At 38.5% G+C, this 20198-nt stretch overlaps 1 protein-coding gene across 5 annotated transcripts in view; it reads left to right on the top strand.

Annotated features, from left to right (window-relative positions):
* Positions 1 to 20198, top strand: part of LOC147430014 (uncharacterized) — a 104572-nt gene that overhangs the window by 49308 nt on the left and 35066 nt on the right. Inside the window, exon 3 of one of the 5 annotated variants that reach the window (XM_086496215.1) lies at positions 14863 to 16146. The exons of 2 other annotated variants lie outside the window; for them this stretch is intronic. In XM_086496215.1, coding sequence (XP_086352341.1) covers positions 14863 to 14884 — 22 coding nt within the window. In that variant the 3' untranslated portion in view covers positions 14885 to 16146. Of the gene's footprint in view, positions 1 to 8491; positions 8690 to 13811; positions 14339 to 14862; positions 16147 to 20198 lie in introns of those variants that run through there. 2 more of the 5 variants (XM_086496209.1, XM_086496210.1) reach the window with 2 other exon arrangements.

Here is a 20198-nt window from a genome sequence, read left to right as displayed (position 1 = left end):
AGTGAAATCTGTTATCTTGTTGTCTCTCTCTTGAAAAAACGTGCACATATTCCCATATATCGTCTTCCTCTCTTCCACATACATAAACACAGTGAAATCTGTTCTTTCTCTCTCCTCTCTCCTCTCTCTAGAAAACAGGTATTTCTCTCTCTCTCTCTCTCTCTATCTATCTCTGTATCTTGCTATCTCTCTCTTGAAAATACATGTTCATGTGTGTGTGCGTCTGTGTTATCTATGTGTATGTATGTATATTTGTGTTATTTCATTGTAATACTCATATATAATGCAGATACACAATTACACTTAATTACGATATGCACACATAGTATATATACATACATAAATATCACAAATAAATAACACATTGTAATACTACTAAACTTGACTAAAAGACAGACTTGCGTGATCTGTTAAAGCCGATTCTTGTAGCGAGTTTTGGATGTATGCTGAGATGATTTTCCTCTAATCCATTTGTAGATATGATTGTAACTTCTGTTTCTCAACAAAAGTAGTGTTGTTTAGTGATACACCTAATGGACATAAATGGTTGAAACTAGGACATGTAGACCAAAAATACGTGTATTTCTTTGGATGAATATATACACTTTTTGGTGACCCTTACCACAAGTGGTGGACCTTGAGACCAGTGGACTATAAGGACCTCCAAACAATACCTTGTACACTCAATCTTTCTTGGTATCTAGGTTGGACAAGTGGTGGACCTTGTTTAAATTCTCTAACCACTCTCTCTAACATGGTGATATAATTTAGGTGTGATAAATTCATATCTATGCATACTAATATCGGTTTAGGCTTGTTAATTTGAATTTGTTTGAATTTATGTACAATATAATGATTTGAGGTTTGCATATTTGAATTTAAGTGGTGAACTTGAATTTAAAATCAATTTCGCGTGGAATATTTTAAATTTAAGTGATAAAATTTAAATTTTATAAAAAAGTTTGAATTTTAAAATTTCGGCGGGATATTTTAAAATTTAGGTTGGATATTTAAAATTTGGGACAGATATTTTAAATTTAGACGAAAAGGTTTTGAATTTATAGAGAGATTTTCCTTTACATAAGAGTATAGGTTGGACAATGGTGGACCTTAAAGCTAGAGCATCCATGCTACATGACATGATAGGTAGGGAATCTAGTTGAATATTGTATGTATAATATATATGTAATAGATCTAGCTTGGACAAGTGGTGGACCTTGGAACAAAACACAATGTAAACATATCATGCACATTCCAAGTGGTGAGAAAAAATATCATTTAAGATATAGTCTGATAGGTTGGACAAGTGGTGGACCTTAACACCCAAACCTTATTAATATAACGACATAGAGTGGAAAAGTGGTGAATCTTGAGACCCAACTACTCATGCTACTGAAGATAATAGCTTGGACAAGTGGTGGACCTTGAATGTAAACCCCCCATGTACGAAATACCGTGGGTTTAAGGTATTTCAATGGAGCTTAGGATCTTGGAGACATGGTGCAGCTTGCTTCTCTTTATGTTTCAATGGAGCCTATCTTGGACAAATACTGGAGCATTTTTCTCTCCATGTTTCAATGGAGCTTTGCTTAGACAAGTGGTGGACCTTTGCTTCTCTCTATGTTCAATAGAGTTAGCTTGGACAAGTGGTGGACCTTGGAACCAAACCCCCATGTAAAACCTATAATGGTCACTCCAAGTGGTGAGAAAGAATAACCTTTAAGATATAGCCTTATAGGTTGCACAAGTGGTGGACCTTAACACCCAGATATTCTTAATATAATGACAGAGTGGAAAACTGGTGAATCTTGAGACCAAACCACTCATGCTACTAGCGATAAGAGCTTGGACAAGTGGTCGACCTTGAAAGTAAACCCCTCATCTACAAAATATCATGGGTTTCAGGTATTTCGATGGAACCTAGCATCTTGGAGACATGGTGCAGCATGCTTCTCTTCATGTTTCAATGGAGCCTATCTTGGACAAATGGTGGAGCATCCTTCGCTCCATGTTTCAATGGACCCTATCTTGGACAAGTGGTGGACCTTTGCTTGTCTCTATGATTCAATAGAGTTAGCTTGGACAAGTGGTGGACGATGGAACCAAACCCCCATGTAAAACCTATCATGGTCACTCCAAGTGGTGAGAAAGAATAACCTTTAAGATATAGCCTTATAGGTTGGACAAGTGGTTGACCTTAACACCCAAATATTCTTAATATAATGACATAGAGTGAAAATTTGATGAATCTTGAAACAAAACCACTCATGCTACTAGGGATAATAGCTTGGACAAGTGGCGGACCTTGAACGTAAACCCCCCATGTTTCAATAGAGTTGGCTTTGACAAATGGTGGAGCATCCTTCTCTCCATGTGTCAATGGCGCCTAGCTTGGACAAGTGGTGGACCTTTGGACCAAACCCCCATGTAAAACCTATCATGGTCACTCCAAGTGGTAAGAAAGAATAACCTTTAAGATATAGCCTTATAGGTTGGACAAGTGGTGGACCTTAACACCCAGGTATTCCTAATATAATGACATAGAGTGGAAAAGTTGTGAATCTTGAGAGAAAACCACTCATGCTACTAGCGATAATAGGTTGGACAAGTTGTGGACCTTGAATGTAAACCCCCCATGTATAAAATATCGTGGGTTTAAGGTATTTCGATGAAGCCTAGCATCTTGGAGACATGGTGCAACTCACTTCTGTTCATGTTTCAATGGAGCGTATCTTGGACAAATGGTGGAGCATCCTTCTCTCCATGTTTCAATGGACCCTAGCTTTGACAAATGGTGGACCTTGGAACCAAACCCCAATGTAAAACCTATCATGGTCACTCCAAGTGGTGAGAAAGAACAACCTTTAAGATATAGCTTTATAGGTTGGACAAGTGGTAGACCTTAACACCCAGATATTCGTAATATAATGACAGAGTGGAAAAGTGGTGAATCTTGAGAGAAAACCACTCATGCTACTAGCGATAATAGCTTGGACAAGTGGTGGACCTTGAACGTAAACCCCCCATGTTTCAATACAGTTAGCTTCGACAAATGGTGGAGCATACTTCTCTCCATGTTTCAATGGAGCCTAGCTTGGACAAGTGGTGGACCTTTGCTTCTCTCTATGAGAAGAATAGAGTTAACTTCGATAAGTGGTGGACCTTGGAACCAAACCCCCATGTAAAACATATCATGGTCATTCCAAGTGGTGAGAAAGAATACCGTTTAAGATATACTCTTATAGGTTGGACAAGTGGTCGACCTTAACACTCTGATCTTCTTAATATAATGACATAGAGTGGAAAGGTGGTGAATCTTGAGACCAAACCACTCATGCTACTAGGGATAATAGCTTCGACAAGTGGTTGACCTTGAATTTAAACCCCACATGTAAAAAATATCGTGGGTTTAAGGTATTTCAATGTATCCTAGCATCTTGGAGACTTGGTGCAGCTTGCTTCTCTTCATGTTTCAATGAAGCCTATCTTCGACAAATGGTGAATCATCCTTCTCTCCATGTTTCAATGGAGCTTAGCTTGTACAAGTGGTGGACCTTTGCTTCTTTCTATGTTTCCATAGAGTTAGCTTGGACAAGTGGTGGACCTTGGAACCAAACCCACATGTAAAACTTATCATGATCATTCCAAGTGGTGAGAAAGAATATCCTTTAAGATATAGCCTTATAGGTTGAAAAAGTGGTCGTCCTTAAAACCCAGATCTTCTTAATATAATGACATAGAGTAGAAAAGTGGTGAGTCTTTAAACCAAACCAGTCATGCTACTAAGGATAAATGCTTGGACAAGTGGCGGACCTTGAATGCAAACCCCCCATGTACGAAATATCGTGGGTTTCAGGTATTTCAATAGAGCATAGCATCTTGGAGACATGGTGCAGCTTGCTTCTCTTCATGTTTCAATAGAGCCTATCTTGGACAAATGGTGGAGCATCTTTCTCTCCATGTTTCAATGGACCCTAGCTTGGACAAGTGGTGGACCTTTGCTTTTCTCTATGTTTCAATAGAGTTAGCTTGGACAAGTGGTGGACCTTGGAACCAAACCCCCATGTAAAACCTATAATGGTCACTCCAAGTGGCGAGAAAGAATAACCTTTAAGATATAGCCTTATAGGTTGAACAAGAGGTGGACCTTAACAGATATATATTCTTAATATAATGACAAAGAGTGAAAAAGTGGTGAATCCTGAGACAAAACCACTCATGCTACTAGTGATAATAGCTTGGACAAGTGGTGGACCTTGAACGCAAACCCCCCATGTTTCAATAGAGTTGGCTTTGACAAATAGTGGAGCATTCTTCTCTCCATGTTTCAATGGAGCCTAGCTTGGACAAGTGGTGGACCTTTGCTTCTCTCTATGATTCAATAGAGTTAGCTTGGACAAGTGGTGGACCTTGAACGTAAACCCCCCATGTTTCAATAGAGTTAGCTTCGACAAATGGTGGAGCATCCTTCTCTCCATGTTTTAATGGACCCTAGCTTGGACAAGTGGTCGACATTTGCTTCTCTCTATGATTCAATAGAGTTAGCTTGGACAAGTGGTGGACCTTGGAACCAAAACCCTTATGTAAAACCTATCATTGTCACTCCAAGTGGTGAGAAGAAATAACCTTTAAGATATAGCCTTATAGGTTTGACAAGTGGTGGACCTTAACACCCAAATATTCTTAATATAATGACATAGAGTGAAAAAGTAGTGAATCTTGAGACAAAACCACTCATGCTACTAGTGATAATAGCTTGGACAAGTGGTGGACCTTGAACGTAAACCCCCCATGTTTCAATAGAGTTAGCTTCGACAAATGGTGGAGCATCCTTCTCTCCATGTTTCAATGGAGCTTCGCTTGGATAAGTGGTGGACCTTTGTTTCTCTCTATATTTCAATAGTGTTAGCTTGGGCAAGTGGTGGACCTTCGGACCAAACCCCCATGTAAAACCTATCATGGTCACTCCAAGTGGTAAGAAAGAATAACCTTCAAGATGTAGCCTTATAGGTTGGACAAGTGGTGGACCTTAACACCCAGATATTCTTAATATAATGACAAAGAGTGAAAAAGTGATAAACCTTGAGACCAAACCACTCATGCTACTAGCAATAATAGCATGGACAAGTGGTAGACCTTGAATGTAAACCCCTTATCTACGACATATCGTGGGTTTAAGGTATTTCGATGGAGCATAGCATCTTGGAGACATGGTGCAGCTTGCTTCTCGTCATGTTTCAATGGAGCCTATCTTGGACAAATAGTGGAGCATCTTTCTCTCTATGTTTCAATAGAGTTAGCTTGGACAAGTGGTGGACCTTGGAACCAAACCCCCATGTAAAACCTATAGAGGTCACTCCAAGTGGTGAGAAAGAATAACCTTTAAGATATAGCCTTATAGGCTGGACAAGTGGTGGACCTTAATACCCAGGTATTCCTAATATAATGACATAGAGTGGAAAATTTCTGAATGTTGAGAGCAAACTACTCATGCTACTAGTGATAATAGGTTGGACAAGTGGTGGACCTTGAATGTAAACCCCCCATGTATGAAATATCGTGGGTTTAAGGTATTTCGATGAAGCCTAGCATCTTGGAGACATGGTGCAGCTCGCTTCTCTTCATGTTTCAATGGAGCCTATCTTGGACAAATGCTGGAGCATCCTTCTCTCCATGTTTCAATAGACCCTAGCTTGGACAAGTGGTGGACCTTGGAACCAAACCCCAATGTAAAACCTATCATGGTCACTCCAAGTGGTGAGAAAGAACAACCTTTAAGATGTAGCCTTATAGGTTGGACAAGTGGTGGACCTTAACACCCAAATATTCGTAATATAATGACAGAGTGAAAAAGTGGTGAATCTTGAGACAAAACCACTCATGCTACTAGTGATAATAGCTTGGGCAAGTGGTGGACCTTGAACGTAAACCCCCCATGTTTCAATAAAGTTAGCTTCGACAAATGGTGGAGTATGCTTCTCTCCATGTTTCAATGGAGTTTAGCTTGGACAAGTGGTGGACCTTTGCTTCTCTCTATGAGAAGAATAGAGTTAACTTGGATAAGTGGTGGACTTTGGAACCAAACCCCCATGTAAAACATGTCATGGTCATACCAAGTGGTGAAAAAGAGTACCCTTTAAGATATACCTTTATAGGTTGGCAAGTGGTCGACTTTACCACCCTGATCTTCTTAATATAATGACATAGAGTGGAAAAGTGGTGAATCTTGAGACCAAACCACTCATGCTACTAGGGATAATAGCTTGGACAAGTGGTTGACCTTGAATTTAAACCCCACCTGTAAAAAATATCGTGGGTTTAAGGTATTTCAATGGATCTTAGCATCTTGGAGACATGGTGCAGCTTGCTTCTCTTCATGTTTCAATGAAACCTATCTTCGACAAATGGTGAATCATCCTTCTCTCCATGTTTCAATGGAGACTAGCTTGTATAAGTAGTGGACCTTTGCTTCTCTCTATGTTTCCATAGAGTTAGCTTAGACAAGTGGTGGACCTTGGAACCAAACCCCCATGTAAAACATATCATGGTCATTCCAAGTGGTGAGAAATAATACCCATTAAGATATAGCCTTATAGGTTAGAAAAGTGGTCGACCTTAAAATCCAGATCTTCTTAATATAATGCCATAGAGTGAAAAAGTGGTGAATCTTGAGACCAAACCACTCATGCTACTAGGGATAATAGCTTGGACAAGTGGTTGACCTTGAATTTAAACCCCATCTGTAAAAAATATCGTGGGTTTAAGGTATTTCAATGGATCCTAGCATCTTGGAGACATGGTGCAGCTTGCTTCTCTTCATGTTTCAATGAAGCCTATCTTTGACAAATGGAGAAGCATCCTTCTCTCCATGTTTCAATGGAGACTAGCTTGTACAAGTGGTGGACCTTTGCTTCTCTCTAAGTTTCAATAGAGTATGAGTTTGGACAAGTGGTGGACCTTGGAATCAAACCCCCGTGTAAAACCTATCATGGTCACTCCAAGTGGCGAGAAAGAATATTCTTTAAGATATAGCCTTATAGGTTGGACAAGTGGTGGACCTTAACACCTAGATCTTCTTAATATAATGCCATAGAGTGGAAAAGTGGTGAACCTTGAGACCAAACCACTCATGCTACTAGCGATAATAGGTTAGACAAGTGGTGGACCTTGAATGTAACCCCCCATGTATAAAATATCGTGGGTTTAAGGTATTTCAATGAAGTTTAGCATCTTGGAGACATGGTGCAGCTTGCTTCTCTTCATGTTTCAATGGAGCCTATCTTGGATAAATGGCGGAGCATCCTTCGCTCCATGTTTCAATGGACCTTAGCTTGGACAAGTGGTGGACCTTTGCTTCTCTCTATGTTTCAATAGAGTTAGCTTGGACAAGTGGTGGACCTTGGAACCAAACCCCCATGTAAAACCTATCATGGTCATTCCAAGTGGTGAGAAAGAATACCCTTTAAGATATAGCCTTATAGGTTGGACAAGTGGTGGACTTTAACACCCAGATCTTCTTAATATAATGACATAGAGTGGAAAAGTGGTGAATCTTGAGACCAAACCACTCATGCTACTAGTGATTATAGGTTGGACAAGTGGTGGACCTTGAATGTAAACCCCCTATGTACGAAATATCATGGGTTTAAGATATTTCAATGGAGCATAGCATTTTGGAGACATGGTGCAGCTTGCTTCTCTTCATGTGCCAATCGAACCTGGCTTGGACAAATGGTGGAGCATCCTTCTCTCCATGTTTCAATGGAGTCTATCTTGGATAAGTGGTGGACCTTTGCTTCTCTCTATGTTTCAATAGAGTTAGCTTGGACAAGTGGTGGACCTTGGAAACGGACCCCTATGTAAAACCTATCATGTGCATTCCAAGTGGTGGTAAGTAATACCATTTAAGATATAGCCTTATAGGTTGGGCCAATGTTGGACCTTAACACTCAGATCTTGTTAATATAATGACATAGAGTGAAAAAGGGGTGAATCTTGAGACCAAACCACTCATGCTACTAGGGATAATAGGTTGGACAAGTGGTGGACCTTGAATTTAAACCCGACATATACAAAATATCGTGGGTTTAAGGTATTTCAATGGAGCGTAGCATCTCGGAGACATGGTGCAGCTTGCTTCTCTTCATGTTTCAATGGAGCCTATTTTGGACAAATAGTGGAGCATTCTTCTCTCCATGTTTCAATGGACCCTAGATTGGACAAGTGGTGGACCTTTTCTTCTCTCTATGTTTCAATAGAGTTAGCCTATATTAGACAATTAGTAGACCTCGAATCTCTCCATGTTGTCTAGAGCTGAGCTTAGGGACAAGTGGTGGACCTTACTTCTCCCTTCTCTTAGTTTACTAGCTTAAAAGATCACTATGTATACTTGCTTAGATCTAGCTTGAACAAGTGGTGGACCTTGTATTCACACAAACTTAATTCACTACAAAAAAGTATATGTTAAAATAACATTTTTTTTTTGTTTCAGGAAAGATGGCTCCAAAAAAACAGGTTGCAAGGGTTGCGGTCTCAATTGACTATACTTGCAATGATCTTAGGAAATGGTATTTGGACATACATGGTATAGAGGGTGCACAATTTCATAAGGTGCATCTATTTATTGCCAAAAAGAAGAATGACAGCTTGTTTGAAGATGTTGGACAAGTTGTGGAAGCATCTGTCTCTGTAGTTGATAGTCATCCGGAGGTGGAATGCATTGACATTCTAGTTCCAATGAATCTAGAATTTCAACTATCTCTAGGAGCATATGCATTGGAGCACATGTCTAGAAACAAAGAAGAGACAATGTTTTCTCGAGGATGGAAGTTTGTAGAATCAAATCCAAATATCACAGCAGATCAACTTCAAAGCTCCGTCATTGCCACACTACAACGAAAAAAGGTGAAAGCTTCACGACCACCATCCACAAAGAAGCAAGCAAAAGTGCAGAAAGTTACAGCTAAGCAAACTAGTTCCATTTTGGATGTAGACAAGGCATCTTTGGCATCCTCATTAACAGAGGGTTCAATGTCAAAGATGAGAATTGTGGATCCAGATGTTTTAGAAGCTAAGGCCATAAAAAGACAAGAAAAATATACAGGTGGAATGAATAAGTACATAAACTATTTTTCTTTCCAATATAGGGAATTTGATATCCCTATTCAAAATTGTTGGCTTGCTCCTCATAAAAAAGACGTTGAAAGTGTGTTATTTGGATTTTCACGGAGTACGACCAAGCCTGCAGCATGTGCATATTTGATGCTTGTTCGAAATGCAAAGTCAAAGAAGGGGACTCCTTTGGTAGTAGAAGAGCAAAAAATTAAAGATTATCATTATTGGATTCTTGATGGGCAACATTCAATCTATGCTGCAAAAGTTTTGCTTCACAATGAACAAAACAACAAAGAGATATTTGAAAGACTGATTAGCGTGTATAAATTTAGAAAGGCTCGCATTGTCGTGAATGCTCCTCCATTTGTTGCAACTGCTATATCTGCCATTGCAAATGAGGAGGCTCAGACATTGTATGTCAAGCAATCTTACATCCAAATATTGAGACATTTACGGAGTCAATAGATCTTCTCAGGACGACCACCAATGGCAGCAAGTGGAATGGCAAAGGGACATGCATCTCGTGCCAGATAGGATGTAAGTTATTTTCTTTGTCTTTTTTATAGTGTTTAATTAACAAATCTTGCTCAATAGTTTAATTATTTTTCTATTTCTATTTAGGCTTTTCTTCGATTAGCAAGAATGAGTGGAATAGCAAGTTGGATTGCTAAACAGACACACATGGTCACGTACTCTGATTTAATTTATGATTGCTGGATAGAAATCATTGAAAGGCTAGAAGAGAAGAATAAGAAACCCCCAACAACTGTATTTAGATACCTTTGTGGCCTTGAGGAATCAGAGGTAAAGACTATTCAAGAAGAGATTAGAGATGAGAAGATTTTACTGTCAAAGAGTGCAAAGGATGGTGATGCAACTGACATGTATGATCGAATCAAGCAGTTGAAGCAAGACAAATTGATTCAAGATGCACTTCTTGAAGGCTTCAACAATTTGAATGAGTCCTCACCATGTAGAGATTGGGAGGAGGTGGTCAAAATGTATAACATCAATGATGTTGTTTATAAAACACTTTTAATGCTATGCGAGGAACGGATCAGATCTAGTTTGACGCGTGGAACAAAGAAAATGGCTTTTCCAAATGGAGCAATAAAATACATGCAATGGGCAGTTCACCTTCAAAAGGAGAAAATTGAGCCTAGAGATTTGCCATGGTCAATCTATGTGGTGAGTCTACAAATGTAAGGCAATCTCTACTTGATGCGCTACTTCAATAATAAAGTTCCTATTGGCTTATGTGTTTTAGATATGACAAAAATTGTTGGAGGCAATTTGAAGTGGAGTGAGGAGACATTTAACAATGCTTTGCATGGGATCTTGGCTATTGTTGGAGGGTCAACAGGTCCTGGATTTGTCTTTCTTGCATTTGTGGATTTCACTAACTTCACAAAATTGCAATGTGTCTTTCACGCCATGGGAGATAATCTGAGCTACCATTGTTGTGGTGTATTGCATCACTTTCCATCAGCTCCTTGCAAAGGAGCAATTCAATTCCTAACAGTTATTGCCTTCTTGGGACAAGGCAATGCATTTGAAGACCTGAGAAGAAGATTAGAGGAACATCCCATGCAAATTGATTGTTCTCTTCTTCAAGTAGCAGATAACCATATGTCAGATTTGTAATATTTGGAGGCAAAAAAAAGAGCTTTGGTCAAGCACTACATTCATACATATTGTTTTGAAGACCGCAAGCTTGTCAATGTTTTTGGTGATGGTTCCTTGGTTGCACAAGAAGGAATACAACAGAAAAAAGAAGTTATATGCTTAGTTGATAGTGTGGAGGAGGCAAAAAACATGGAGACCATGCTGCTAGACTTTGTCAAGTCTCATGAAGATATAGAAAAATGGGCTAGACGACACTGTGCCTGTTACAGAGGAGTCCTCTCCACGAAGAGAAGAAGAAGAACAACAACATCCTCTCTCAATGGAGGACTTTTTGGAAATGGAGACACGTATGTTTTGAGTTTCTTGTGCATGTTAGTGTTTCTTGTTATTGATTTGATACTCTTAATGTTAGATTTTGCTTTATATAGTATTGATTGAGTTTGTATTTTTTATCTCAAGCATTCAAGGTTTGAATGTAAATAGTAAATTACTTGAGTTTTTGAATGGTGGATCTTTAGACTAAAACTATAACATTTAATACTCACAAAGACTTAATTACTTAAGAGCTTGAACTCAATAAGTTTTGGACCTTTTATCAATACCCCCTTGATATGATACATTAGATTGTAGCATGGTTAAATGGTGATGCTTCATAAATTGAACCTAACTTAGACAGGTGTTGGAGCCTAAATTTAAACTAACCTTGCTAGAAGGGAGCTTATATTTGGACTTTGAGAACTAGCATAAGTAATCAATTAGAGCATAGATTAGACATGTGGTGGTGGCCTTAGAGACCAAAATCTTAATGAGCTTGGAAAGGTATTTAAGTACTGCAATTTACTTAGTTTTAGTACTCACTAAAGGCATAGCTTGACAAAAGGTGGATCTTACATGGATCCTAATTTCAAGAGGTGTGGTAGACCTTCAAACCAAGCTCATATAGCTTGGACATGTGGTGGACCTTGCATGGAGACTAGTTTAGACAAGTGTAGTACACCTTGTAACCAACACCCATTTGTTATATTAGCTTGGACAGGTGGTGGACCTTGCTTTTATGTTTCAATGGAGCATATTTTGGACATGTGGTAGACCTTGTTTCTCTCCATGCTTCAATGGAGAGAAACATTAGCTTGGACAAGTGGTGGACCTTGCTTTTATGTTTTAAAGGAGCATATTTTGGACAAGTGGTAGAGATTGTTTCTCTCCATGGTTCAATGGAGCCCACCTTAGACAAGTGAAGTACCTTGAAACCAAACCCCCATAATATAACCTATTAAATAGGTTGGAAAATTGGTGGGATATGAAACCATCCATGATAGAGCATAGTATAGGTGAAAACATAGTGGTCCTTATATCAATTACCCATGCATAGCTTGGACAAGTGGTGGACCTTGATACTCTCTATGTTTCAATAGATCCTATCTTGGACTAGAGATATATCTTACTTATTTCCATGCTTCAATGGATTGTAGCTTGGATAAGGAGTGGACCTTCAAACAAAACTCCACAGCATAGCATATATTAACAATTCATGGGTTTTATAGAGATTTTCTTGCCTATTTTGGAGAGTTGGCAGACCTTTCTTTTCCATGCTTCAATGGATCTGAGGTTGGACAAGCGGAGCTGGAGAAGTGGTCAATCTTAAAATGAAACCTCCCATGCTACAACCCATCATAGATCGTATATGTAGTGGACCTTGAAACTCTTTTATGTCCTTAGCTTAGAGAAGCATTGCACTCTTGATTATCTCCATACATGAAGGCAAGGTTGGACAAGTGGTGGACCTTCAAACTAGAATCTCTATGCAATAATAGACAAGTGGTGGAGCTTGTTTTCTCCATGTTCCAATGGAGCCTAGCTTAGACAAACAACGAAGCTTGCTTCTCTCCATGTTTTAATGGATCCTAGCTTAGAAAAGTGGTGGAGCTTTGCTTCTCTCCATGTTCCAATGGACCATAGCTTAGACAAGTGGTAGACCTTGAAAAACACCCTCCGTATACAACATATTATGGGGTTTTCATGTTTCAATGGCATCTAGCTTGGACAAATGGTAGAGCTTGCTTCTCTTTATGTTTCAATGGATCCAATCTTAGCCAAGTGGTGGACCTTGAAATAAGAACCCCCCCCCCCATGTACAATGTATTCTGGGTTTTGAAAGCACTGGGAGAAAATAATAGCTTTGATAAGTGGTGGACCTTGCTTCTCTCCATGCTTCAATGGAGCCGAGGTTGGACACATGTTGGAGAGAAGATGGTTGCCCATGAAATAAGACCATGCATGCTATAATCAATCATATGTTGTACACATGGTGGACCTTGCAATTGTTTTATATGCCTAACTTGGACAAGTGGAGGACCCTTGATTACCTCCAGATATCAACAACAAGCCAAGTTTGGACAAGTGTAGTACCACCAAACCAAAATCTCTATGCTACAATAGAGTATAGGTAGGACACGTGGTGAACCTTGATATCAAACCATCCATGCTACTAGAGATGATAGGTTTCACATGTGGTGGAACCTTGTATCAATGTTCTATGTGTGTAGTTTTTGACTAGTGATAGATCTTGAAACTAATCCCTCTAGGCTACAAGAAAAAAGAGATGAATGAGGAGGCTAGACTACTTTTGTTGCATCAATGCATCCCATGTTACCACATATACTATAGGGTTCTTGGATAAGTGTTGGATCTTGTGTCAATGCTCCATGTCTAGCTTGGACAAGTGGTGGACCTTGGTTCTCTCTATGCTTCAAATGGGCAATAGATTGGAGACACAGTGGCTTTTTTTTTTCAATGATTTTATTTTTTGAAAACCTTGGAGGCACCATGTAAGAGGCACTCTAAGTCTTCCATACAATGGACCTATTGGACTATAAAATAATGATATCTTTCTTTGATCTTGTCATTATTTTATGCATAATATTTTTTTCTTTTTGCACACACAAAGGAGTTAAGTGATATAAAAACTAAATGTATTTCACACTATGATTGGCATGAAGATCCTTTTGGGACACCAACTTTTCTTATTCTCAAAGATGTAATTTTTCATATTAACGGTGTGGATTTTGAAGTGCGACGTTCATGTATTCAAGGAGCTGGTTATGGGCTATTTGTGCATACTACCCTGGAAAGTGGTTTGACTATTCTAAACTATGGAGGGCATAAGTATAGATTTCAAGATTGGAAAAAGATATGCAAAATGTTTCCAAGAGCTTATAAATATTATCTTTTAGAGGATCCAAACATAGAAGAAGAGGAAGATCAATCATACATTATTGGTTGTGTAGAAGAAGGAAACGTGTCGGGTTATATAAATAGTTCTCACAGTACAAATGTCTGTCCCAACGTACGCTATACATTTGATCCAAATTTGCCACCTTGGCATAAATGCACCTCTTCACACATCAAGTCAGAAGAATATGGCCATGTATGCATTGAGACTATTTGTCAAGTTGAAGCAGGAGAAGAGTTGTTTGCTGACTATAACTTTACTTGACATTGTAAAGTATTGTACATGGATGGAAATCTCAAGTACATGCATCATTTTCATTTTTCATGGATGAAATCTCCAGTGAATATAACATTTGATTATTGTTTAGTTTATGCTCAACGAGAATCTAGAGTGCTCTTATGCTTTGTGTGTTGTCTAACTTATTTGACTACCTTGGCCATAGAATCTTGATTCTACTGTAGATTTGTGATAAATCTTACCAAAATTTAATCAATGTTTAGGTTTCAAACATTACTGTCTTAAACAAGTGGAGTTATCTTACTTGAATAAGTGGTGGCCTTTGAATCCAAATCTAAGCCAAATCTCTAATTGTTTGCTTGTAGTTTAGGTTGGACATTTGGTGGACCTTGTATCCATGTTTCCTCAACAAGTTGTGGCTTTTAGTTTTCTCTTTAACTACTCATCTTTAATAAAGTGTAGGATGGAAAATGTTGAGTTAGTAGATTGTATTTTAGACAAGTGGTGTTTTGTGTACGAATGCTGAAAATGGTTGCAAGGATTCTAACGACGACTTTATCTTAAATAAATTTCTTACTAGGACTTCTACATATAAATATGGTGAATAAAATTCTAGTGGTTTTGAGATACCATTTGTGTGTCTGTTTTCTTAGATTCACAAACTGGGATGGATAATGCTCCTATGGTTCAATCAACAACTATAGAATCCATAGATTCTATGGTTTCTAAAGTGCTCAAGATGGATGAAATTTCTGTACTAGAGTTTAGTGTTGTGCAACTTGAGCAAGCTTCCAATAATGAGAACCAAGAAATCGATGCTTCAAAAATGCAACGTACATCAAAAGAGACTGAAAAGTCCACTCAGGAGCTATTGCCAATTGCTACTACGTCATGTAGTGTAGATGTTGAGAAATCCATGCTTACAATTATATTGGATTTAAATGGTCTATTGTTGAAACGTTCCCCTCAACCATCCTCACATCACAACTCGGTGCAAATGGATTCAAAAAGATATATTATACTCAAGCCAGGTTGCATCCAATTCTTGAAGACTATTTTACAGAGGTTTAATGTTGCAATTTGGTCGACAGCTATTAGGAATAATGTGTATCAAATCCTTGCAGCACTAAACAACTTAGCTGAGGATACATTGCCTTTCTTTGCAATTTGGTCGCAAGATGTTTGCTACACCGCTCAAACTCAAAAATTGTTTAGACCCGACAATCTAAACGTTGAGGCAATGTTCAAGCCTCTAGCCAAAATTGCCATGGGGTTTGAATGTGATCCACAAAGAACAGTGCTTGTTGATGACTCTCCTTACAAGGGATGTATTTCACCAGCAAACAATTGCATTTTTCCACCACAATTTGATGCTGAGAAGATGGTTGACAATATGCTCTTGGAGGAGCTACTGCCATACTTGATTCAGCTTGATGAGAGAAGGGATGTGCGTGATTTAATTGCTTCTAATCGTTATGGCAACCTATAGTGACAAATGATAGTGAATACAAACAAATCATGGAGTATTGGAAGCAGAAAAATGATGTTTGGTAAGCTAACGTGTTCTTTACAAGAAGAATACCACTTGTAAAAGGTGACAGAGATGAAACTACCATTGAAGACGCAAGTGACACAAGCCACCGCAATGAAATGAGAAGAGCCCAAATACAAGAGATCTTGGCAAAGGAGCGTACACCCATTGAAAGCATGAAGACATCACAATTGACCACTTTAGCTAGGCAATTGGGTTGTAACACAAAAGGAGTTTTGAAGGCAACCACAACAAAGGCTTATATAAATAAGGTGAAAGCTAAGAACATCTTCTAAGGCTAGATAGAAACCAACCCTAAGGTACTAGTGACATGTCATATATTCTTGATACACATGCTTGAACACTCATGTGCATGGTATCTAACAAATCTTTCTTTTTATTCCTTCTTGCAGGATCTTACAAAGTATACTACTAGATGGAGCTCATTTATTAGAGATTTTGATATTTTTGCTCAAAATAATGAAGCAGTCACCTACATTTTTTGTTTATCAATTTCTTGAGAGACTTTATTTTAATTTGTAATCATCAAATGAAATGAAAAGTATCCTTCTTATTAAGATTCCTGATCTTTTTCTTGTTCAAAACTTTCAATTGTGATTTATAGTTTTGTTAGCATGAGATTGTGCTTTTTTAGTTTGAAAAAAAATGTCAAAGATCCAAGTCTTTTTGGCTTTACTTAAGTTATTAATTGTGAAAGATCCAAGTCTTTTTGCTTTACTTAAGTTATTGATTGTCTATGTAATAGTTCTTAAAACAATATTGGATGGCTTTCTTGCTCCCATGTCTCACATTGGTCTTTAGGTAAGACAAGTGGTGACCTTGAAAGTATGGTCTCATATCTCGATCAAGTGAAGAGACATGAAGCTTAAATATCACTACTATGTATCTAGTGTTAAACTCCATCGCGACAAAGATACTAGAGTGCCAAAGTGCAGTATTGTTTAAGTGAAAATCCATTTGAGCTAAGGTAAAACTTATAGCGTCTCATTTTTCTAGGATTCTATCCCATCAAGGAAGTTAGAATCTAGCACAAACCAATTAAGACTCTTTTGGAGCTTAGATAGGACAATTCGTGGAACTTTAGAAACTTATTATTGAGTTAGAGTTTAGTTTAGATAAGCAAAAGATCTTCAAACCAGCACTTGACTTTCTTACTATTCAATATTCAAAGTCCCTTGAGATTAACAAATTACATACCTACTTGTAACCTAAGTAATGAGTCTTCAAACTAATAAACCAAGGGAAGAGAGTAGCAAGGTCCACTACTTGTCCAAGCTCAGCTCTAGACAACATAGAAAGATGCTAGTTCTACTAATTGTCTAATTATAGGCATGAAGAAATGATAGAAGGTTGACCACTTGTCCAACCTATCATCTCTAGTAAGATGGGAGGTTTGGCCTTAAGATTCACCATGTAACCAACCTATACATCATTGTATTATGAAGAGTAGAAAAGCAAAGCTCCACCACTTGTCCAAGCTAGTTCTAAAATCCACATGGAGATAAGCAAGCTCCATCATTTTCGAATCTCTCTTCCATTAAAACATGAAAAAACTCAGCTATGTTGGACAGGGGACTTTTTTCCAAGGTCCACCACTTGTCCAAGCTAAGATCTATTAAAACATGGAAATAAACAAAGCTCTACCACTCGTCCAACCTTTAGAGTTACGAAGTGTATGGGTTGTCTAAACTAGGTATGGGAAAATAATTGAAGGTGCACCACTTGAAACATAGAGCGAAGCAAGCTCCACCATGTGTCCAATATGCTAAACTCCATTGAAACACCCTAAACCCATGATATTTTGTACATAGGGGATTTACATTCAAGGTCCACCACTTGTCCAACCTAGTATCCCTAGTAGCTTGATAGGTTTGGTCTCAAGATTCACTACTTGTCCACTCTATGCAATTGTTTTAAAAAGGATTGGGTGTTAAGGTCCACCACTTCTCCAACCTATAAGGTTATATTTTAAATGGTGTTTTTTCTCACAACTTGAACTACCCATGATATGTTTTACATGGGAGTTTTGTTTCAATGTTCGCCACTTGTCCAAGCTAACTCTATTGAAACATAGAGAGAACCAAAGGTCCACCACTTGTCCAAGCTGGGCTATATTGAAACATGGAGAGAATGATGATCCACCATTTCTCCCAGATAGGCTTCATTGAAACATGGAGAGAAGCAAGCTTTACCATGTCTCCAAGCTAGGATCCATTTAAATACCCTAAACCCATTTTATTTTGTACATGGGGGGTTTTATTTCAAGGCCCACCACTTGTCTAACCTATTATCCTTAGTAGCACGAGTGGTTTGGTCTCAAGATACACCACTTGTACACTCTATGTCATTATATTAAGAAGAACTATGTCTTAAGGTCCACCACTTGTCCAACTTATAAGGTTATATCTTAAATGGTATCTTTTCTCACCACTTGAAATGCCCATGATATGTTTTACATGGGGGTTTCATTCCAAGGTCCACGACTTGTCCAAGCTAACTCTATTCAAAGATAGAGAGAAGCAAAGGTCGACCAATTGTCCAAGCTAACTCTATTCAAACATAGAGAGAAGTAAAGGTTCACCACTTGTCAAAGCTAGGCTCCGTTGAAACATGGAGAGAAGTAACCTGCATCATTTTTCCAAGATAAGTGCCATTCAAACATGGAAAGAATCAAGATCTACCATGTCTCCAAGATGCTAGGCTCCATTGAAACACCCTAAAACCATGATATTTTGTACATGGGGTGTTTACATTCAAGGTCTATCACTTCTCTATCGTACTATACCTAGTAGCATGAGTGGTTTGGTCTTAAGATTCACCACTTATCCACTCTATGTTATTATATTAAGAAGAACTGGGTGTTAAGGTCTACCACTTGTCCAACTTATAAGGGTATATCTTAAATGGTATCCTTCACCACTTGTCAAGGTCCATCACCACTTTTCCAACCTATAAGGTTATATCTTGAATGATATTTTTTCTTATCACTTGTAATGCGCATGCTATGTTTTACAAAGGGGTTTTGTTCCAAGATCCACCACTGTCCAGGCTAACTCTATTGAAACATAGAGAGAAGCAAAGGTCCACCACTTGTCCAAGATAGGCTCCATTGAAACATGGAGAGAAGGATGCTCCACCATTTCTCCAAGATAGGTTCCATTGAAACATTGAGAGACGCAATCTCCACCATGTCTTCAAGCTAGGCTCCATTAAAATACCCTAAATCCATAATTTTGTACATGAGGGGTTTACATTCAAGGTCCACTGCTTGTCCAACCTATTATCCCTAGTAGCACGAGTTGTTTGGTCTCAAGATTCACCACTTGTACACTCTATGTCATTATATTAAGAAGAACTATGTGTTAAGGTCCACCACTTGTCCAACCTATAAGGTTATATTTTAAATGGTATCCTTTCTCACCACTTGAATTGCCCATGATATGCTTTACATGGGGGTTTTATTCCAAGGTCCACCACTTGCCCAAGCTAACTCTATTAAAACATATAGAGAAGGAAAGGTCCACCACTTATCCAAGCTAGGCTCATTCAAACATGGAGAGAAGAAACCTCCACTGTTTGTCCTAGATAGGCTCCATTGAAACATGGAGAGAAGTAAGCTCCACTATGTCTCTAAGTTGCTAGGCTCCATTGAAATACCCAATACCCATGATATTTTGTACATGGGGGGTTTACATTCAAGGTCCACCACTTGTCCAACCTATTATCCCTAGTAGGTTTGGTCTCATGATTCACCAGTTGTCCACTCTATGTCATTATATTAAGAGGAATTGGGTGTTAAGGTCCACCACTTGTCCAACCTATAATGTTATAGCTTGAATGGTATTTTTTCTCACCACTTGTAATGTCCATGACATGATTTACATGGGGGTTTTGTTCCAAGGTCCACCACTTGTCCAAGCTAACTCTATTGAAACATAGAGAGAAACAAAGGTCCACCACTTTTCCAAGCTAGGCTGCATTGAAACACGGACCTTAATAGCAAATTATTTCTAGCAGCATGAGTGATATTTTGTACATGGGGGGTTTACATTCAAGGTCCACCACTTGTCCAACCTATTTTCCCTAGTAGGTTTGGTCCCAAGTTCACCACTTATCCACTCTATGTCATTATATTAAGAATAATTGGGTGTTAAGATCTACCACTTGTCCAACCTATAAGGTATTGAATGGTATTTTTTCTCACCACTTGTAATGCCCATGATATGTTTTACATGGGGGTTTTGTTTCAAGGTCCACCACTTTTCCAAGATAACTCTATTTACAAAGGTCCACCACTTGTCCAAGCTAGGTCCATTGAAACATGGAGAGAATGATACTCCACCATTTATCCAAGATAGGCTGCATTGAAACATGGAGAGAAGCAAGCTTTACCATGTTTTCAAGCTAGGTTTCATTGAAACACTCTAGGAGGTTTTA

The sequence above is a fragment of the Adiantum capillus-veneris genome, chromosome 22, assembly GCF_014529385.1.
Source record: "Adiantum capillus-veneris isolate H3 chromosome 22, ASM1452938v2, whole genome shotgun sequence".
Taxonomy (NCBI): domain Eukaryota; kingdom Viridiplantae; phylum Streptophyta; class Polypodiopsida; order Polypodiales; family Pteridaceae; genus Adiantum; species Adiantum capillus-veneris.
This window is presented reverse-complemented; position numbering and strand designations above follow the sequence as displayed.